We start from the raw sequence: 20,899 nt of genomic DNA on the forward strand, positions 1-20,899 counted from the left end.
AGTTTACGTCCACTGCGCACATTGCGTAAATACTAACAACAAACATGGCGGATGGTGAGTGAAATTATTTTCGTTCATGTGTATTTTTTTGTGGGTTTCAATATCATTTTCGTACATTTAAGCTTAACACTACCTTTCAAAGTGTTCTTATACAATCAATTTGTTTTATCCAGTCTGTTTTGTCGTTAACGTCCCAACCCAAACCTAGCACTGTTAACTTACCCGCCACTTTAATTAATATTCTTCTGTGTTAACTAGCCTGCTTTTGTGGGGTACGAATGGGTGGATATGTTTGTAACTAGATCATTTTATTTACTGTACCAGAAAACGTAATCTATAATAACTGTGTAACTTTCGTTATAGCTAAACGTTAAAGGTTGTTGACATGTTGATATTGTTGTATGTATGTCTTCCTCAAATGTTACTGTACATTAACTCTTAGCGTTATCTGACATTCATCTTATGTTTCAGATCACACGGACGGAGACCAATCTATGGAGGGACACACACCAGTAAGTATATACATCCTGCTTCTTTCGATTTAGATTGTTGCAAAGTCAGTATTATTTAAATACATAATTATCTATTTTAGGTGGCTGAAAACCCCCATGCTGAATATGGCCTGACAGAAAACATCCAGGTCTGTAGAAACAACCAAATCAGAGAAGTTAAAGATTACAAATAAAGGCCTGACTAAATGTTTTAAGCCAGATCAACATCCTCCTAATCAGCTCCCTACAAAATTGTAGGAAATGGCTGCAAACCCAGTGTAAAACACAACACAGTTGACTGTAAGATGTAAGCACATAAACAATTTGCAGTTGATGGCTCTCATGTTCCCGGGAACTGTAGAGTCATAATTTGCGAACATGTTTAATATTTATGGCCAGAAATCGGCCAATAGTCAAGTGTGAGTAGTGCTCAGAGCGCCTTTGGTGAATATCCAGATACTCAAAACTAATAAGATTCTCTTTAGAAACCACACAAGTTAATCTCTCTTGGTCTCTCTGTCACACACACAACCTAGCTAGTTTAATAGGCTGTGATGCAATTTACCTCCACATCTTTCTGCAAAATCACAAACTACATTAAGTGGAAGTGTGCTTGTCTTTACCAGTGTTATAGTAAAATGCACAAAGAATAGTAGGAACGTTAACCGTAGGCATTGCTATATCCCCACTCCCTCTTCTGCCCCCTTGAGTGTAGAGAATAGCAGAAAATGAGAAATCCAACACAGAGAAGGTCTCCAAACAGAAGGTGGATCTGCAGTCCCTCCCCACCAGAGCGTATTTGGATCAGACAGTGGTGCCCATTCTTCTCCAAGGGTTATCTGTGCTGGCCAAGGAAAGGTATGTAAAAGGAAAAAAAAACATTTGTTTTAATGCTCAACCATTCTGATTTGGCTACTGTTTAGGCAGACCTACTGGTCAAGTACAGAATTGCAAATTGAATATCATAATAGGGAGGGGAGAGAATTGATGTAAAATAAATGTGTCTTTCTCCACTATCTTCTCTTTCAGACCCCCAAATCCTATTGAATACTTAGCAGCCTTCCTTCTCAAGAACAAATCACAGTTTGAAGATCGAACTTAGGCCCCTGGAGGGATTAAGTATTTGCACTATCAGGCCAAGTTGGAATTCAAGAAAATAGTTGTGATTTCTTTGGTTGCTAATGTTACTGGGCTGTTTTTAAAAGCAGAATAAAGATTGCCTGCTAGGAAATATAGTTCTCTTATTTTAGTGCTGGACTAGTTGTTCATTCTTGAATTGTGGTAATTGCTGTCCCTTGAAAAAACACTTGACATTCAATGTATTTAACTCTTCAGTAGGAAATTGTAGACCTTTATACTGCAAAACATCTGCATTCTAGAAACTGCTCCCTTCTTGCAAAGTACAGTTTTTTTGTGATTGAGGGAAACTTATTTGGATCAATAAAAAACAAAGGCAAGAAAATGCTTTTTCTTTAATTAGTATGTGTCTCTCAGTAATATGCAACCCTGTTTCCAAAAGTTGGGACGCTGTGTAAAAGCAAATAACAGAATGCAATGACATGCAAATCATTTATTCCTATATTTTATTGAAAATAGTGCATATGAAATGTTGAAACTGAGAAATTATGTTTTTGGAAAAATACATGGCCATTTTGAATTTGATGCCAGCAACATGTTTAAATAAAATTGAGACGGGCATGTTTACCACCGTGTTGCATCACCTCTTTAACAATACTCCGTAAGCGTTTGGGAACTGAGGAGAGAAATTGCTGTAATTTTGAAAGTGAAATGTATTCCCATTCTTGCTTGATATAGGATTACAGCTGCTCCACAGTTCGGGGTCTCCTTTGTCGTATTTTTGTTTCATAAAGCGCCAAATGTTTTCAATGGGTGACAGGTCTGGACAGCAGGCTGGCCAGTTTAGCAACCAGACTCTTTTACTACGGAGCCATGCTGCATGACATGCAGAATGTGGTTTGGCATGGTCTTCCCTAAATAACATGCCTGGATGCAGCATATGTTGCTTCAAAACCTCTATACAGTTAGGTCTGTAAATATTTGGACACCGACTAAATTTTCATAATTTTGTCTCTGTATACCACCACAATGGATTTGAAATGAAACAACCAAGATGCAGTTGAAGTTCAGACTTAAATTCAAGGAGTTGAACAAAAGTATTGTATGAAACATTTAGGAATTGCAACCATTTTCATACACAGTCCCCTTATTTCAGAGGCTCAAATGTAATTGGACAAATTTTAATACTTTGTTGAGAATCCTTTGCAGGCAATGACTACTTGAAGTCTGGAATGCATGGACATCACCAAATGCTGGGTTTCCTCCTTTGTGATGCTTTGCCAGGCCTTTACTGCAGATGTGTTCAGTTGTTTGTTCGTTGGTCTTTCTGCCTTAATTTTTGTCTTTAGCAAGTGAAATGCATGCTCTATCGGTTATAGATCAGGTGATTGACTCAGCCATTGCAAAATATTCCACTTCTTTGCCTTAAAAAACTCCTGGGTTGCTTTTGCAGTATGTTATGGGCTTTTGTCCTTCTGTAACGTGAAGCACCGTCCAATCAACTTCACTGAATTTGGCTGAATCCGAGCAGACAATATATCCCTATACACTTCAGAATTAATCTGTCTGCACCTGTCTTCTGTCACATCATCAATAAACACTAGTGACCCAGTTCCATTGGAAGCCATGCATGTCCATTCCATCACTCTGCATCCACCGTGTTTTACAAATGATGCTTTGAATCATCATGAGCCGTTCCAAGCCTTCGGCATATGTTTTTCTTCCCATCATTCTGGTACAGGTTGATCTTAGTTTCGTCTGTCCAAAGAATGCTGTTCCAGAACTGGGCTGGCTTTTTAAGTAGTTTTTTGGCAAAGTCTTATCTGGCCTTTCAATTCTTTAGGTTGATGAATGGTTTGCACCTTGAGTGTAACCCTCTGTATGTGCTTTTATTAAGTCATCTCTTTATAATAGACTTGGATAATGAAATGCCTACCTCCTGGAGAGTTCTTCACTTAGTTGGATGTTGTGAAGGGGTTTTTCTTTACCATGGAAAGGATCCTACGATCATCCACCACTGTTGTCTTCTGTGGACGTCCAGGCCTTTTTGTGTTGCAGAGCTCACCAGTGTGTTATTTTTTTCTCAGAATGTACCAAACTGTTGATTTGGCCGCTCTTAATGTTCCTGATATCTCCCTGATGGATATATTTTTTGCAGCCTATGGATGGCCAGTTTCACTTGCATTTGAGAGCTCCTTTGACCGAATGTTGTGGGTTCACAGCAACAGCTTCTAAATGCGGATGCCACACCAGGAATCAACTCCAGACCTTTTACCTGCTTAACTGATGAAGAAATAACAAAGGAATAGCCCACACCTGTCCATAAAACAGCTTTTGAGTCAATTGTCCAATTCATTTTGGACCCTTGAAAAATAGGGGGTTACATACAGTTGTGCTCATGTTTGCATACCTTGGCAGAAATTGTGACATTTTGGCATTGATTTTGAAAATGACTGATTATGCAAACAAAATATTATTTTGAGTAAGGATATGAAGCAATTTATTCTCACATGGTTGTTAGGCTCCTTTTTAAATCATAATAAAAACAGAAATCACCCAAATGGCCCTGATAAAAAGTTTACATACCCTTGAATGTTTGGCCTTGTTACAGACACACAAGGTGACACACACAGGTGAAAAGGTGAATTTCCCACACGTGGCTTTTTAAATTGCAATTAGTCAATGAGTATGTTAGCTCTCGTGTGGATACTGAGCAGGCTAGATACTGAGCCATAGGGAGCAGAAAAGAACTGTCAAAAGACCTGCGTAACAAGGTAATGGAACTTTTTAAAGATGGAAAAGGATATAAAAAGATATCCAAAGCCTTGCAAATGCTAGTCATCTGTTCAATCACGTATTAAGACCTGGAAAATTCAGGGATCTCTTGATACCAAGCCAAGGTCAGGTAGACCAAGAAAGATTTCAGCCAAAACTGCCAGAAGAATTGTTCGGGATACAAAGGAAAAACCTAGAGGTAACCTCAGGAGAAATACAGGCTGCTCTTGAAAAAGATGGTGTGGTTGTTTCAAGGAGCAAAATATGATGATACTTGAACAAAAATTAGCCGCATGGTCGAGAAAGAAAGAAGCCTTTACTGTGCCAATGCCACAAAAAAGCCTGGTTACAATATGCCCTGCAACACCTTGACACACCTCACAGCCTCTGGCACACTGTAATTTGGAGTGACGAGACCAAAATTGAGCTTTATGGTCACAACCATAAGAGAGGGGTCAACAAGGCCTATAGTGAACAGAATACCATCCCTACTGTGAGGCATGGTGGTTGATCACTAATGTTTTGGGGGTGTGTGAGCTCTGAAGACACAGAGAATCTTGCAGCGTGTTATCAGGTTATTCTTCTGCACGAAAGTTGTGCATGGGACGCTCTTGGACTTTCCAGTATGAGCAATGACCCTAAGCACAAGGCCAAGTTGACCCTCCTGTGGTTACAGCAGAAAAAGGTGAAAGTTCTGGAGTGGCAATCACAGTCTCCTGACCTTAATATCATCGAGCCACTTTGGGGAGATCTCAAATATGTGGTTAATGCAAGATGACCAAAGACTTTGTATGACATTTTGCCAAGACGAATGGGCAGCTATAACACCTGCAGGAATTCAGGGCCTCATAGACAACTATTATAAAAGACTGCATGCTGTCATTGATGCTAAAGGGGGCAATACACAGTATTATGAACTAAGGGTATGCAGACTTTCGAAAAGGGGTCAGTAAATATTCTTCTCTGTTGCCAGGTTTTATGATTTTTTAAAGATTTCTTTATGATTGTGCCATTCTGTTATGACCTACAGTTGAATGTGAATCCCATAAGAAATAAAATACATGTTTTCCCTGCTCACCGTTTTCTTTACAAATGGAACATTTGAAAAAAAACTATTCATACCCATGCCAAATTTTGAGCCATATTGAATTTTTATTTGACCAATTGGTTTCTTCGGGCTGGAAGTGACAAAACCCCGTAATTCATTGTGCTGCAGATACAAATTAATTACATATTTCCTGTTTTTAACAGCGTTTCTGGATCTTGTTTATACAGTGGGGAGAACAAGTATTTGATACACTGCCGATTTTGCAGGTTTTCCCACTTACAAAGCATGTAGAAGTCTGTAATTTTTATCATAGGTACACTTCAACTGTGAGTGAAGGAATCTAAAAAAAAATCCAGAAAATCACATTGTATGATTTTTAAGTAATTAATTTGCATTTTATTGCATGACTTATTTGATACATCAGAAAAGCAGAACTTAATATTTGGTACAGAAACCTTTGTTTGCAATTACAGAGATCATACGTTTCCTGTAGTTCTTGACCAGGTTTGCACACACTGCAGCGGGGATTTTGGCCTACTCCTCCATACAGGCCTCCTCCAGATCCTTCAGGTTTCGGGACTTTCAGCTCCCTCCAAAGATTTTCTATTGGGTTCAAGTCTGGAGACTGGCTAGGCCACTCCAGGACCTTGAGATGCTTCTTACGGAGCCAATCCTTAGTTTTCCTGGCTGTGTGTTTCGGGTCGTTGTCATGCTGGAAGACCCAGCCACGACCCATCTTCAATGCTCTTACTGAGGGAAGGAGGTTGTTTGCCAAGATCTCGCGATACATGGCCCCATCCATCCTCCCCTCAATACGGTGCAGTCGTCCTGTCCCCTTTGCAGAAAAGCAAGAATGCTGTTTCCACCTCCATGCTTCACGGTTGGGATGGTGTTCTTGGGGTTGTACTCATCTTTCTTATTCTACCAAACATGACGAGTGTTTGGAAGCTCAAACACTCGTCATGCTCAAAAGCTAAATTTTTGTCTCATCAGACCACATGACCTTCTCCCATTCCTCCTCTGGATCATCCAGATGATCATTGGCAAACTTCAGACTGGCCTGGACATGCACTGGCTTGAGCAGGGGGACCTTGCGCTGCAGGATTTTAATCCATGACGGCGTAGTGTGCTACTAATGGTTTTCTTTGAGACTGTGGTCCCAGCTCTCTTCAGGTCATTGACCAGGTCCTGCTGTGTTGTTCTGGGCTGATCCCTCACCTTCCTCATGATCATTGATGCCCCACGAGGTGAGATCTTGCATGGAGCCCCAGACCGAGGGAGATTGACCATCATCTTGAACTTCTTCCATTTTCTAATAATTGCGCTAACAGTTGTTGCCTTTTCACCAAGCTGCTTGCCTATTGTCCTGTAGCCCATCCCAGCCTTGTGCAGGTCAATTTTATCCCTGATGTCCTTACACAGCTCTCTGGTCTTGGCCATTGTGGAGAGGTTGGAGTCTGTTTGATTGAGTGTGTGGACAGGTGTTTTTTATACAGGTAACAAGTTCAAACAGGCGCAGTTAATACAGGTAATGAGTGGAGAACAGGAGAGCTTCTTAAAGAAAAACTAACAGGTCTGTGAGAGATGGGATTCTTACTGGTTGGTATGTGATCAAATACTTATGTCATGCAATAAAATGCTAATTAATTATTAAAAAAATCATACAATGTGATTTTCTGGATGTTTTAGATTCCGTCTCTCACAGTTGAAGTGTACCTATGATAAAAATAACAGACCTCTACATGCTTTGTAAGTAGGAAAACCTGCAAAATCGGCAGTGGATCCCCACTGTATATGGTTTCTTCTTTGCATGGTAAAGTTGTAACTTGCATTTGTGGATGCAACGATGTACGGTGTTCACAGACAATGGTTTTTGAAAGTGTTCCTGAGACTATGCAGTGATTTCCACCACAGAATAATGTCTGTTTTCAATGCAGTGCTGCCTGAGGGCCTGAAGATCACGGCCATCCAATATTGGTTTTCAGCCTTGTCCCCTGCATACAGAGATTTCTACGGATTCTCTAAATCTTTTAATGATATTATGTACTGTACATGATGAGATCCCCAAACTCTTTTTATATTGAGAAACGTTATTCTTAAATTGTTGCACTCTTTCACAGAGTGGTGAACCTCTCCCCATCCTCACTTCTGACAGACCCCTTCTCTCTGGAATGGTCTTTTAATACCTAATCATGTTTCTGACCTGTTGCCAATTGACCTTATTAGTTGTGTGTTATTCCACCATGTTTAGTTTTTTTAGCATTACACAGCTTTTCCAATCTTTTGTTGCTCCTGTCCCAACCTTTTTAAAACATGTTGCTGGCATCAAATTCCAAGTGGGCATATTTCTCAAGAAACAATAAAATGTCTCAGTTTCAACATTTGATCTGTTGTCTTTGTACTATTTTCTATTGAATATAGGGTTTAAATTATTTGCACATCATTGTATTTTGTATTTATATTTTATGCAGCATCCCAACTTTTTTAGAAACAGGGTTTCGTTTGCCACTACATTTTGCTGTGATAGTCTACACAGTAAATTCAAGTTAGTTCAATTAAAATTTTAATTATGCCCATTTACGTTAACACCTACAATGTGATGCAATGTTGAAAATCTGTATTTTCATATTACCAAAAGATGCATACATTCAATATTCCATTGTTTTTTTTTTTTATTCTAAAATATATTGAACTAGAGACTGTGATGAACCATTGTTTAAAATGGAAGTTCATGTCAAATATCTCAAATATAATTTAAGAAACACCCTTTTAATATTGCCTTGGTGATTTATGCTCCTGACAGTATTTTAGGTGTAGAGTACCCAGTTATGACAAAGAAAACTGTACACAACAACAACAAGCCATCAAGAACAACTTCAGTGTATTACTGTGTATAAAATTAAAATGTTACACTTATTACATTCTATAAATATATATCTTCTTTGATATAAAGACTACGCACTCTTAGCATGTAAAAGCTATCTATTCAAACAGCAGACCACTATTATTTGTTCAAGCAACCACCAAGTTTTAGTTCACTAGGCAGGTTTCTGTGGACCCAGGTTTATTCAACAAACGCCAAGCAGCAAAAATAATAATATTGCAACACTTGTAATGGAAACAGCGGATGTTGGGAGATATTTTCAAAAGGTTTGAATAAAATCTTTAACCAGTTGGTACCTACAAACCACCACACCTACAGCCAGCAAAATGAACTACATTTTTTTCTTTTCATTGCAATTTGAAGTTTCACCAAGTTGTTTCAGACCTTTAGGCCTGAATGTTTAACCACAAACAATAAGTAGACTAAGTGCATGAGAAATATTAGAATGAGCAATGTTAGTGAATTCTTGCTTTCTGTCCACCCTGGCCTTTGCAGGCTTTTGGAACGGTGTGGCATACTGTCTGTGGCCTCTAATAATAAGCATTGAGAGGCATTTTATGATTTTCTTAAAAGGTATATTTCTTTCTAGCATTTTATGATTTATTTGACAGGAAAGTGGTGAATGATGGAGGAGTGTTCAAACAGCTGGATCACCCTAATTTCATTTGTTGGTGTAATATCACAAATTGGAAATTAACCATGGCTGGTAATTGTTGCATTTTTGGTAATTGTTTCTAAATGTCAATAAAAATGTTGGTCAGGTTTATGGAGACTTGGCTAGTAATACTGAGATGTTAAAACAAAGACTGGAATATAAACCTAAGCAGATCAAATCAGTTTGGATTCCAGGCTAGTTAGGAAGGGCATTCTTCATGTTAATAGAATTTTCTCTCGAGCTACTTAATTCTGGATAGGTACATATCTAGAATTAGTTTCCCCTCCCTAATACTGACTTTTGCCATCAGCAGGGAACTGTAAAACTGACCCAAAAATCATAGTTGAGGGCCATTCCTTTATCATATATGGCAACTAAGCAGCAAATAGCAAAAGGAGGGGTTAGGATTTGACTTCCATTTGGATAACTATCAGAAAGAATCTCACGCAACACACGTATTAAAGTCCTAACCTTTTTTACATATTTCTTTCTTCAATTTTCTACCTTGTTTAATTTAATCAAGTACAAACTACTCAATAGTGAAGCACAAAAATATTTAATAAACTATAATTGAAATCTGTGTTTCTTCCTTCACAGGGCATTCAAATGACAATTTAGAAATTAGGAAATGAGATTAATCCAGGGATTGAGAAACTTGTGGATACCATTTTCATGTCTCGGTAAAATGTGATGTCTAAAGTTTCTGCAGTTACTAAGTAGCATCCTATGACTGAACGTCTTTGAGAAAGCTAGTTTGCCACCTGTTCTAGTAGACCTCTAGTCATTGTACTAATGCTAGTTTTCATTGGCTCACAAAACAACTAATCCACAGTCATAAAAATACCATCCACGTGTTAATCTGACTCTGGGGAAGTAGATAAAAATTCCCCATTGCCAACAAAAACCAGTCGCCATAAGCATAGATTTGACGGGGACTTCAGTGGATCAAGGTTGATTGGAAGACCTACACCTAATTTAAATGAACAGATCAATTTTGCAACTGGAATTTATCTTGAGAATTTACAATATTCTGTTTCTGACCTGTGTCTTATAGGAATGTACCTATCTAATGGAACGGACTTGATGCCACGCCATGTTTGTCAAATAATAGCATACACTGACAAATACACCCGTCTTTTTAGATGTATTATCTGCCACGCTGGAGGCCACATGAAACAATCCCTGAAGCATTTAACCTTTGTTTGTGGTGACCACATACCCGTTAGCAAAATATACACTATGGTCTGATTAAAAAGCGGTTTGTCACCCCCTCCCTCCCTCAAATCCTTCCTCAGACTACCACTGGTGGAAAACACTAACAGAAGAATGCAGTTGTGTTCCATTGACCTTTGACCACAACCCAGAGGGGCGGTCAGATGTAAAACTGGTGGGCAGCTAGATTGTCCATAAAGGGTCGAACAAGGTTGTCTGTAGAGAAGTAGAAGACCAGGCCGAATGTGATGGAGATTGGGAGAGCTGGGAGGGCCTTCTTGAATATAGCCAGCAGCAACAGAGTCAGGCAGAGGCCCTGTTAAAGACAGTAAAAATAAATTCAATGGCCTTTGAGGTTAGCCAGCCCACCAAATATGCTAGCCATCAACACCTATTACAAAAGCTCCACTGAAACGACCCTGCCTTTCTAATATGGACCCAGCTGTAACCACTTATTACTAACACATGGCCAGAAAAGCAAATAAAGTGGCTAAAACATCCATTAATAGAAATGAACGTCAACAACATGTCGACTATTGTAATTTTGATAGCATCAATGTCCAGGTTCATTGTTTCAGGGGGTCAGTGGTTCACAGTAAACGTATGTGAAACACTCACTATGAGAATGGCCACAAAGCAGGCCAGTGTGGTGTTCCAGTCCCCCCCTGTGGCGGCAGCCTTCCCCACCAGCACACTGTAGAAGATGAAGTCCCCCAGGCCCAGCTTCACTCCTCCTGAAGACATTTTTACATTTTACATTTACAAACATATATCGGAAAAAGACCTTCAGAGAAAACTAATGGTCCGCTTTGGACAAAGTCTCATTCAATCTGTTTTAGGTCATACAGGTGTGACTAAGCATTAAGGCTTGTTTGCGTTACGCCACATTCTCTGAAACGTATTGGAAAAGACTTGAGAAGCTAGATCATATTCTAAACACGCAAATATCGCTTGAGACACCTTTTCGGTAGAGCCCCACCGGAGATTTGCAAGCGTGAAGACAATTGTGGCGGAACTGCATCAAGTTTCTGTGCAGTGTGCACATATCACTCGATCTTCCAGCAAGTATCAGACAATTCCGGGTGGTGCATTTCAAACATGCCAGTGTAAATTTTGTGTAAATGGTAAGGATATTATTATTTAAACCCAAATATATCTATCTAGCATTTTATTCTCTCTCGTAATGTAAACAGGCCCATAGGGGTGAGTAGTTGATTAGCATTCAGAAATAACTCACGGTCTTCCTCGTCTAGCTCTTCCTCAGTGGAGTAGGACCTGTTCATCCCAGGTGACACTTGGGTCTCTGGCTCAGCCCGGTCTCTCGCTAGAGCGTCGCTCTCCCCTTGATATCCCTCCTCGTCTGAGAAACCGAAAATAGAAATGGTTGTTGTTCACGCAGTCTTTTAAAATGGGTACTTCCCTGAATTTTGTTCAACATTCACTTCTACACACAAACTCATTCCAAATCTTTAGACAGTGAAACTGTTTGAAACACACCAAAAAAAAGTATTAACTATGTTTGTGATTAGGAAAAAACATTACTGTTAAAGCCAAAGGGTTAGAAGTGAATACAACAACACATACCTGTATCTTGACTAGCGCGGTCTGCATTTCTTGCCGGGTTGGCCATCCCAACCATCCAAATCATGGCGGCTAAAAGTAACATTTCAACTACATTTTATTAGGGAACAGTTTCAGTTTTGCAAGACACAATACAAAATGCTTAAAGGAAAGATTTAAAATATCAGTGAAATCTGATTCATTTTGGGGAGCCAATGAGATAAGTTGCAACAGAATGTTCAGCTTCCATAGAGGCAGTAGAATCAGTTCCCCCTAACACAGACATACTTGCCCAGAATAACCATATAACGTAGACCCCACCAGTTGACTCGGACAAACGAAAATGGCATCAAGGTTTGTAAAACAAGTGACATTTTAATCAAAACCTTATTCCCAACAGCTCAACAGTCATGACCTACAGTGAACATATATGATGCATATAATGTTGGACAAAACCCCCATCAAGTCCCTCTCTGTTTAATGCTCCATCTTGCTTCCAATGTTTCCAGTAAATACATCCTTAACCAAGAAGAAATACATTGTGTAAATGAATTGATGGGGTGTGTAATAATGAACGAAACCCTTTACCTACATGAATATATGAGTGCAGGGAAGATGGGTTCATTACGTTCCTGTGCAGTCTCAACAAGCATCCTCAGAGGACCTTTGGGGGACAAGACTGCAACCAAATCTGCAAAGGACAACCATAGGAATTCAGAAAAACATTTCTGCATGATGAAATCCCACTACTAGCACGTCTTGGCCTCGGTGCTAGTAGCAGTACCCAGGAGTATCGCCAAAGGGCAGGGCAAAGTAGCCGAGCTGGAGATTGTGCTCCGCTCCAAGCGTGTGAGCAAGCAGCGTCATTGAAAACACAATGGCTTGGCAGGATGTGACATGGAGGACTCATCATCTTATAGTCTCCCGAGCTCACATTCTGATAGGTAGTTGCACAACTCATAGTAAAAGGTCAATAAGGCAGCTAATCCCAGCCCAGATTTAAAAAAGTATAATTATTAAATTTAAAAAAAAAACTTTGTCTGCACTCATTTAAAAGTCCTGTTCAGAAACAACCGGTTGCATTCACCATTCTAGGCTATTTACGTAGATATACAGCTACGGAAAAAAATAAGAAACCACAACACATTTTTTTTCCCTTTCCAAAAAAGTTGAAAAGGAAGGTCTTGAATGAGGAACAGAAGGGTTAAAAATGAGACCACTGCAAATTGAACGCTTCTGTTCCTCATTCAAAACCTTCCTCTTCAACTTTTTTGGAAAGGAAAGAAAAAGGTGCAGTGGTCTCTGAGATGTATATGGCATCAAGGGCATTTGTAACGAGATGATCACCAGAAGAGTTTCTTGCTGTGGGGGGTAATGTTGTTGAGCTGGGGTGGGGGGGTTGATTAGCCCCCTGAATGCAAACTATGTCCAAGCACTTTATTCTTCTAGGATTTTGGAAAAAGATTGTTGATGGGGGGCACCCAGGTGCCCTCCTCTCTTCTCAATCACTCCTTTCCTTTCATCCTCTCAACTCTCCTATTCCCTAGTTAGCAAAACCTGCTTCTCCTAACATCAGTGTTTCTCAATATGACTGGGGATACAATTGTGGCAGCAATATTGATAGCTACATCTAAATGAGATGAACATAATGTTTGTTAAAACTGAGTAGTTAGCCAAATAACAGTCACGCAAACAAACAATTGGTACCTTTAACACGTGTTCCTCTGGTGTCTGGCATTATCTATATGCTGATTAAGAGGCATACACTGAAATAATGTTTCCCTCGCGGGAAGAACGACAGTTGTTTCGCGTGTAGCTTGTCTGCATAGAGCTTATAGGTGGTTCCGACTACTGTGACACTTTCGATCTGTGGTTCTCCAGTTGCAGGCAGAAAATAGCACAACACGCTAAATACCCTTAGAATGCTTTTGTGTAAAATATGTGTAATTTGTCAATCAAAAAGGTTTTGATAATTTTTTTGTAAATTTTTTTTTTAAAAGGCCTTTGAGGTTAAAGGCCACGATAAAACAGACGCAGAGGAATCCCCGATCAACAGACAAACGGCCTCCTACCAAATCATTTCAAATCTACATGGCGCCCAGAGTGGAGCTAGAAAGCGAAGTGTCTGATTCCGGACGACGTCAAACAGTCAAAACCCAAGCACGCTACGGTATCCTGCAACCGCCCGCTCACCGTAGATGGAGATGGCTCCCAGGATGACCCAGGCGGACCACTCAGGCAGGTACTTGATGAACACCAGGGCCATGAGGGCGGAGATGACGATGAGGTAAGCCTGCTGAAGCTGAAGGGGTCCCTTCCAGTGGATGCAGATCATGCCCACCGCCCCGAAGTTCCAGATGATCATGGCCACTGTGGGATAGTCCATGGCCACATTGTAGGTTTTAAACACCTCCCTGGAGATCGGGACAAGAGATGTTAAATCCAAGCGGATTCGGGGTGCCTTTAAAACCCAAGCATTTTTCCATGTTTTCATCTTAATGACAGCCGATGTTAACCTTTCCTCATGTTTTATTCTGAAATCCATAGTGATGTCAGCGAGTATTTGCAAAAATGTGTACTTATTTAAGGATAAGGAAGTCACGTTAAACTGCTGATGTGTTCCCACCCACAGTTTGAGGCAAGCACTCTGATTTGAAAATTTCTTTTGAAAAGTGACTCAACACTGTAGCAGTGTAAAATTGCTGCTCAATGGCAAAATATTTCTGGGATATTTCCAATGGTCACAGACAGTAAAGGAGGCAGACAACACACTAACAAGTTCTGCCATTTAGGCTGCAGTATCTGTTCCCCTTTTCTGTATGTGACACAGACATTGAAGTAAAGCTGAAAGGCGCTTCCCATTTCTGAAATACAAACCCTGGAACAATGCCATACTTTATGACTGGGCGATAACCCCAGGAAGTGGCCACTCACCCCAGGTACATGAAGCTGAACCAAAAAAGCAGCATCAGCGAAGACAGGATGAGCCACCCATGGATGAACTAAAAGAAAAACCACAACATACAGCGTCAGAATCCCAGGGGCCTGTTCAGGAGGAGGAAACATAAAACATTCAGCTGGAAATGGATGGCACAGAACTGATGCCTGCCTGCCGGAATTCCAGTTCCACTTCTGGCTGAAACGTTCAGGACGTTTCGTGCCATTGAATGGTCCTTTGGGCAGGCTCACCTTGTAGCAGCGGTACTTGTAGAGCACGACCAGGAAGATGGTCATGAACACAATAACACTGATCATGATGATGGTGTTGAGCACCGAGTTGAGCAGCCGTTCGCCCACCGTGTCCGTGTCCTCGGTGAACGGCGTGTAGATCCTGACAGGGCCAGAGGAAAATCAACCATCAGGAAATCAACCGAGAGCTGACATTACATCTGGGTACAGATCTTGGATCAGTTTCCACCTTCCGGCGATCCTCACCTCATAAGTGAGCGGGGGAAATGCATGACTGACCCTAAATCAGGGTCTAGGGGCAACTTCACCCTACAGTTCCATATTACAATTGATTACAACAGAGTCAATTACAATTGATGTGGGGAAACAAACCACCTCAATTTCAGGCAGGGAATCTGTAAAAGCACTTTGTGACAACTGCTAATGTAAAAGGGGCTTTATAAAATACATGTGATTGATTTATTGATTGAATTTACCTGCTCGCTACCATCCTGCAGGATTTGGCCCCATCCTGCTGGAGCAGACCTTATTCTACTAAATCAATAATCTGAATAAGGCCTGTTATAGTAGGATGGAGAAATCCAGTAGTTTGGTACGATCATTCTACACAGTGTCATGAAGTAGTGGAATGGACAGGACAGGGGGGAAAAACCTGCACACCCAATGTGCACCATGGGGACAGTTGGTCACCCCTAATTTAGCCTTATTTCCAGCTTAGCTTGTCCCAAAGCATTGGAAAATGACTTGGGTAACTCTTAAAGACGTGTGTTTACTACGTTTCAAATATGTTAGTCAGTGTCAGATCAAGGGAAGCCATTGAAGGAGTCTTAAGAGACACCAGATCACAATGTCAGGCCTAGGAGCAACAGCTCACATTACACCAGCAAACGATAAACATCCCCCCCGTTATCAAACAAATTCAAGTAGTCTTTCCCCGTTTCTGTCCCTTTTCTCCCACCCAATGCAGACCGAACCGGACCCAACATGGGCTACCGAACAGAAGTAACGGGGGAGGATAAACCACTTACAGCTGTTGTCCGTTCTTCTCGGTGTAGAAGCTGACTGACTTAATGGTGGCCACGACCACCACCATGCAAAGGGTCACCGGGACGAACAGCATGATGACGTGCTTGGCGCCGTACTTCAGCGTGAGTTCCTCTTCATCATCCTGGATTACTGGCTCCCGCTCCACGGCACTCCTATCCAGGATGGGTGGCTCCACTGGCTGCTCTGGGGCAACCGGGTGTCGCTGCGAAGTAATGGAGTGGAATGAAAAGTGTAAAATGGTCCCTCGGGACAGGCTTTAGCTGGTTAGGTACAGTTTTACCTCAGTGGGAAGGTAGTCAGGAAATGTATCTACACAATAATATCAAAGTCAATATGAGCATGTGCAATAGCAATATCGCTGTGAAAATGTCCATGGGAGGAGTCATATTTGCCCGTCTGTAATGGGGGAGGGGAGGTTATGACAGACATTCAATATTTTACCCACTCATTTAAGGCTTTCACTAACTTCATATGATTTCTGTAAGGGTAGATTGTAAAAGTAATTACAGTATTACAGATAAGTCAACTGAAGATAGTTGTAGCTGGGGAATTTGAAAAGAATCAAGCAGTTGGCTGTATCTCGTCATCACAAGCACTTGCGTTGCAAATCAATGAAATGTTTCAAAGATTGTTCATCAATTCACCTCAACCCCTCCTTTTCTCTTAAAACATTAGATGTTCAAGGGGAGAGACCCTCTAAACATGGTTGAGGAGGTACAGATGCATGCAATCACAAATAGCAACTCAGATTGATCTCCTTGGGGTTTAAGGCCGGGTGTTTTTGTAAAAGCACTTTGTGACAACTGCTGTTGTAAAAAGGGCTTTATAAATACATTTGATAGATAGATTGATTGCTTAACAGCGCAGGGGATACCTACCCTTTTGGGCTCCATATCTGTAGGCTGGGCTTGGTCTTGGTAGGATGGCACAAACGGTATCTCGGATGCAACCAGAGCTGTCCTCTCATTGTAGGAGTCCTCTTCACTGTCTGAGGTATTCATGAATGGAATGTTTGCAACTGTAGAAAGGGACACAGCTGCAAAATGTGATAGATCAGTCGAAAAAAGAAATGTTGCGACGTTAGGCAGAAACTACAACTTTACTCACGCCCCATCAAGCCCTGCAGGATGTCATGCTACTGTTGAATACAGCGATCTAAAAACGTACACTTAAATTGCATAGATAATTTGGGGCTACTTCAGCTAAAAGACGACTTATCGAAATTGGTTGACTTAAGTAACGCCTAAATTCGGTACTTTGGTTTGAATAGAACGATAAATGACATTTTCTTATTGACAAGTGAGATGTGCTGTTAGCTTGCTGTTTGGCTAGCTTGCTAGGTACTAACAGGCTTATAGCAGCAGGAGAATAAGCTTTAGGTACTATATCAAAGTGAGTGTTGGAAAGTTTCAAATTACCTTTTCGATCCTTAATTTGACATCAACAAGACCACGAAAAACGTGTCGATTCTCGGAAACAAGAGCGTCTGCAAAAGCATCTGCTCCCTTCCGACGACGACGATGATAACAAGGAAGTCATCAGCTGATTCAGGGTGCACCACGTGACCCGTGCTCACCACAAGGGTTTCCCTATTTTTTTAAACGTCGGTTATCTGACGTTAACCTTTAAGTCCCCCAGTCTGTTCTAAGATTTTCATTAAAGGAAACCACAAAATGCATTTTAAAGTCTTCAATTATTAAAACCAGGTGTCTTTGCATTATAGTGCAAAATTTAATAAAATATTTTCTAAGTAGTAGAAACATACACATTTGCGTGTCCTCCGATACTATCATTACATTTTCATTGAATATTAAACAAATAAAAAATGCTATTAATACCAACATTTTGCTGCTAATATAATCATATGTTTTTCTACTTTAACTACATGAATTACCTATGAAATAGCAAAATTGAGACACGTCCCCCTGTTCCTTTCAACCCGTCACGCCTTTCCGCCTATTATTAAAAATAATGGATCCATGTGACCTCAGCTTTGATAAAGTGACATCACACAAGTCTTTTGAAGAACATGCTGCAAAGAAAGGCAAGTGTCAGTATCTTTCTTTTCTTACCTATATTTTATTGTTTTTATGGTCAGATTGAGATTTTCAGGCTTAACATTTCAACTCTGTTATATGAATAATTGATAGTAAAAAAAACGTTGGACAAATTTAACAGCAATTTTTATGATGTCCAAAATACTGTCCTACCTAAATATGGAGCTATGGCTACAACCCTGTCACATTCAACCCTGTATTTTTTTTTATTGCAACAGGGTTGAATCGTTGTGACAGGGTTGAATGTTTGACGCCACTTAGATTAATTAATTGTAGACTTTGATTTGAACTGTCTGAAATAATACTGAATGCTATCATATGTTCAACATTTTCATACATCACAATGGAAAAAACAGCAGCAGAGAGGCAAAGAGAGTACATGGCAAGAAGGAATGCAGACCCAGAGAGCATGGTAAAATGTCTCAGGAGTGAGTGTGAGAGGTGGAAAAGGGACACTGAGGCAGGGAAAAAGAAAAACATCATTTTGGGTTGTGCGCCCCTCCCTGGCTGATTTGGGTTGTGCGCCCCTCACTGGCTGTATGGGGAGTGTTAAAACTGCAAAGACAAAACAGTTCCCCTCTCAAGTACATATGATGTGAAAATGTGTCCTATACTCAGTGGGGGACAGAAGAGAAGACAAAAGTGAATGATCTGGAAGGGCCAACAGTAAAGATATCTGTTAAACAAATTATTGCTGGCACCCAGGAGCAACTTGCTGAGCAGCTCCACACAATCCTGAGCACGTTCAATAAGCATTTCTTTAATATTAGACTGCAGTATGCCTACTAACGTGAGCTGAGGAAGAGCATGGCTCTGATGAGTGCTTAAATCACAGATTTTTACAGTTCTGAGATCCAAGCAGTGAACTTTGGATCTTGTCACCAGCAGGCAATACTACATACAGGAGTTGTTTATCTAGGTGGTAGCCAAGAACTGACCTGCTTCTGCACAATATCTCCATCAAAGCACAAAAGCCCAGCAGCTATATGGGAGCATCTGAACCCTGTATTGGATCATGTGCAGGTAACTTGCCCAGAGGTTTCTGTGAAGCATTTCTTTAGTGATGGTCCTTGTACCCAGTATAAGCAGAAGGGCAATGTTTTTCTTTTTAGCACTGAACTGGAGAAAAGAGGCATCAAGGCAGGGACTTGATGGTGTTGGAGCCGCCTTAAAGAGGACTGCTGACATGCTAATAAGCCATGGTCGGGACATGCAAGATGCTCATGAGCTCTTCAAGGCCCTTTTGGAGATCAACACATCTATCAAGTTGTTTTTTGTTGATGGTGAAGCTGTTGAGCAGGCAATTCGGAGGATTCCATCAAACCTACCAGCACTCCCAGGAACCATGAGAATACATCAAGTGGTAACTCTTGCTCCAGGCGAGATAATATCTTGTGATATCAGCTGTATTTGCTCGACCCAGAAGCAGCTACACTGTGAGTGCTGGAACACACAGCATTTCAGCTTTGTCAAGAAGTTGCCAGCTGCTGTGTCACAGAGGCAGACACAAATCCATTGGGAAGTCCCAGAGGCGCTAGGGCAGTGGTGTGTGCTCACATATGATAACGATTTGTATCCAGGAATAATCCTTGCCATGGATGAAACCCATGTTCAAGTTAAATGCATGGGCCGTGTCGGACCAAACAGGTTCTTTTGGCCTATCATGAGGATGTGCTATGCTATCTATTTGATGACGTGCATGACTGCAGAGGTGGGCGGGACATCCGGTTTGTAGGGTGGGACTTCCGTTGTGAAGCGATCAATGTTTTGGGTGAAACACCGGTGAAAGCTAACATCTTAAACACAGCTTGGTAAGAAATTACAAATGGACTGCAGAGATGCAATCAACATGCCTGCCCCGAAGAAACCGATGCAGAGTTTAACCCGAATCCATCAACTACACCAGGATATGTTGGCACAGGAATGGGGATTGGATGATGGTCAGATCGATGGATACATCTTCAACCCAGAGCTACTGGAGGTGGCATTTTATGAATTACCCAAAGGCCAAGGGTTTTAAGGCTGGTGTGACTGATCAAATGGTTTTCAATGCCAGATTATGGGGCACCTTTCGAAATGTGTTTTATTTGGGGCCAAAACAAGGCCCACATAATACAGTAGATGTACTGTTTAAAGTTGTCGAGGGGCTGAAAGAGTATGACTCTGTTAGATTGGAACTATTTCCGGGAAAATGTCAGCGGGGTAGATTGTGACTGTGGACTGTTCGACTGATGTAAGACCCTGAAGCCCCGCCTTACGTTAACACAGTCATCAACACAGCATAAAAACAGACAGACCGCCTGTGACTATCAAGCAGTCAGAAGAATTTATAAAACATGTCTCAAGATTACAACCAAGCAGTGATTGAAGAACCCAAGGCTGAGGACTGGCTGTGTGACGCCTGGGATGACAACTCTGAAGCCTTCTACAGAACCCCTGACCCAGACAGCTCGATTCCACCGGCATACCCAGCAAGAAACTACCACTGGATTGACCGGATTGGTGATCAGCTAGGTCCTCTTAATCTGTCATACCTTTCAAATGCTAACAAGAGTTATCACAAAATGGGGCTATTCTACACAAAGCATGCATCGGATGTGGACCACCCGAGCCAGACAAGACATTCTTGTCTCGAACCGCCTGATTCCCAGTCCCACCCTACAAACTGGATGTCCTGCCCATCTGTCACATCAATATGGAAGTCCCGCCCTCATGGGGCCATAAATCACCATTCTGACACATTATACCCTACATTAACTATTCATATGGACAGATACAATCCATTGATATTTGTGATTCATTCATGCTCATTGTTTTTAATTTAATAGTAAGTACGATTTGATTGTTTCATGTTTTTTCATACTGTTGAAAAATCTGATTGTTGCCCACTGTCAACTGTTAAAA

The 20,899-nt window shown here is 41.0% G+C and overlaps 2 protein-coding genes across 3 annotated transcripts; one reads left to right on the top strand and one right to left on the bottom strand.

The window, feature by feature from the left end:
* The first annotated feature begins 11 nt into the window (after positions 1–11).
* Positions 12–2,195, top strand: dpy30 (dpy-30 histone methyltransferase complex regulatory subunit). Its single transcript, NM_001303669.1, is given in 5 exon segments — positions 12–54; positions 472–512; positions 593–640; positions 1,207–1,349; positions 1,521–2,195. Coding segments are annotated over 5 exon segments (315 nt in total). The 5' UTR covers positions 12–44; the 3' UTR covers positions 1,594–2,195.
* A 6,058-nt stretch (positions 2,196–8,253) lies between these two features.
* Positions 8,254–17,492, bottom strand: psen2 (presenilin 2). Of its 2 annotated transcripts, none has more exons than XM_010905856.5 (11): positions 17,357–17,492; positions 16,817–16,974; positions 15,920–16,140; positions 14,892–15,033; positions 14,637–14,704; positions 13,896–14,116; positions 12,295–12,393; positions 11,727–11,795; positions 11,380–11,502; positions 10,761–10,876; positions 8,254–10,458 (listed from the first exon to the last, which is right to left on the bottom strand). In XM_010905856.5, the coding sequence occupies exons 2-11, from the start codon at positions 16,937–16,939 to the stop codon at positions 10,303–10,305; spliced, it is 1,338 nt and encodes a 445-aa protein (XP_010904158.1). In that variant the 5' UTR covers positions 16,940–16,974; positions 17,357–17,492; the 3' UTR covers positions 8,254–10,302. The 2 variants fall into 2 exon arrangements, with proteins under 2 accessions (XP_010904158.1, XP_010904159.1); XM_010905857.5 differs by having other exon boundaries at positions 16,817–16,956; positions 17,357–17,488.
* Positions 17,493–20,899: the final 3,407 nt, after the last annotated feature.

This window comes from Esox lucius, chromosome 9, assembly GCF_011004845.1.
Source record: "Esox lucius isolate fEsoLuc1 chromosome 9, fEsoLuc1.pri, whole genome shotgun sequence".
Lineage (NCBI taxonomy): Eukaryota > Metazoa > Chordata > Actinopteri > Esociformes > Esocidae > Esox > Esox lucius.

Excerpts from the sequence above, each read along its gene's own strand:
- psen2 (XM_010905856.5), bottom strand. The coding sequence starts at position 16,939 with ATGAATACCTCAGACAGTGAAGAGGACTCCTACAATGAGAGGACAGCT. Across the intron at positions 15,034-15,919 it reads GAGAAGAACGGACAACAGCT|GATCTACACGCCGTTCACCG; the intron begins GTAAGTGGTTTA and ends TGGCCCTGTCAG. Across the intron at positions 14,117-14,636 it reads TTCAGCTTCATGTACCTGGG|GGAGGTGTTTAAAACCTACA; the intron begins GTGAGTGGCCAC and ends CCCGATCTCCAG.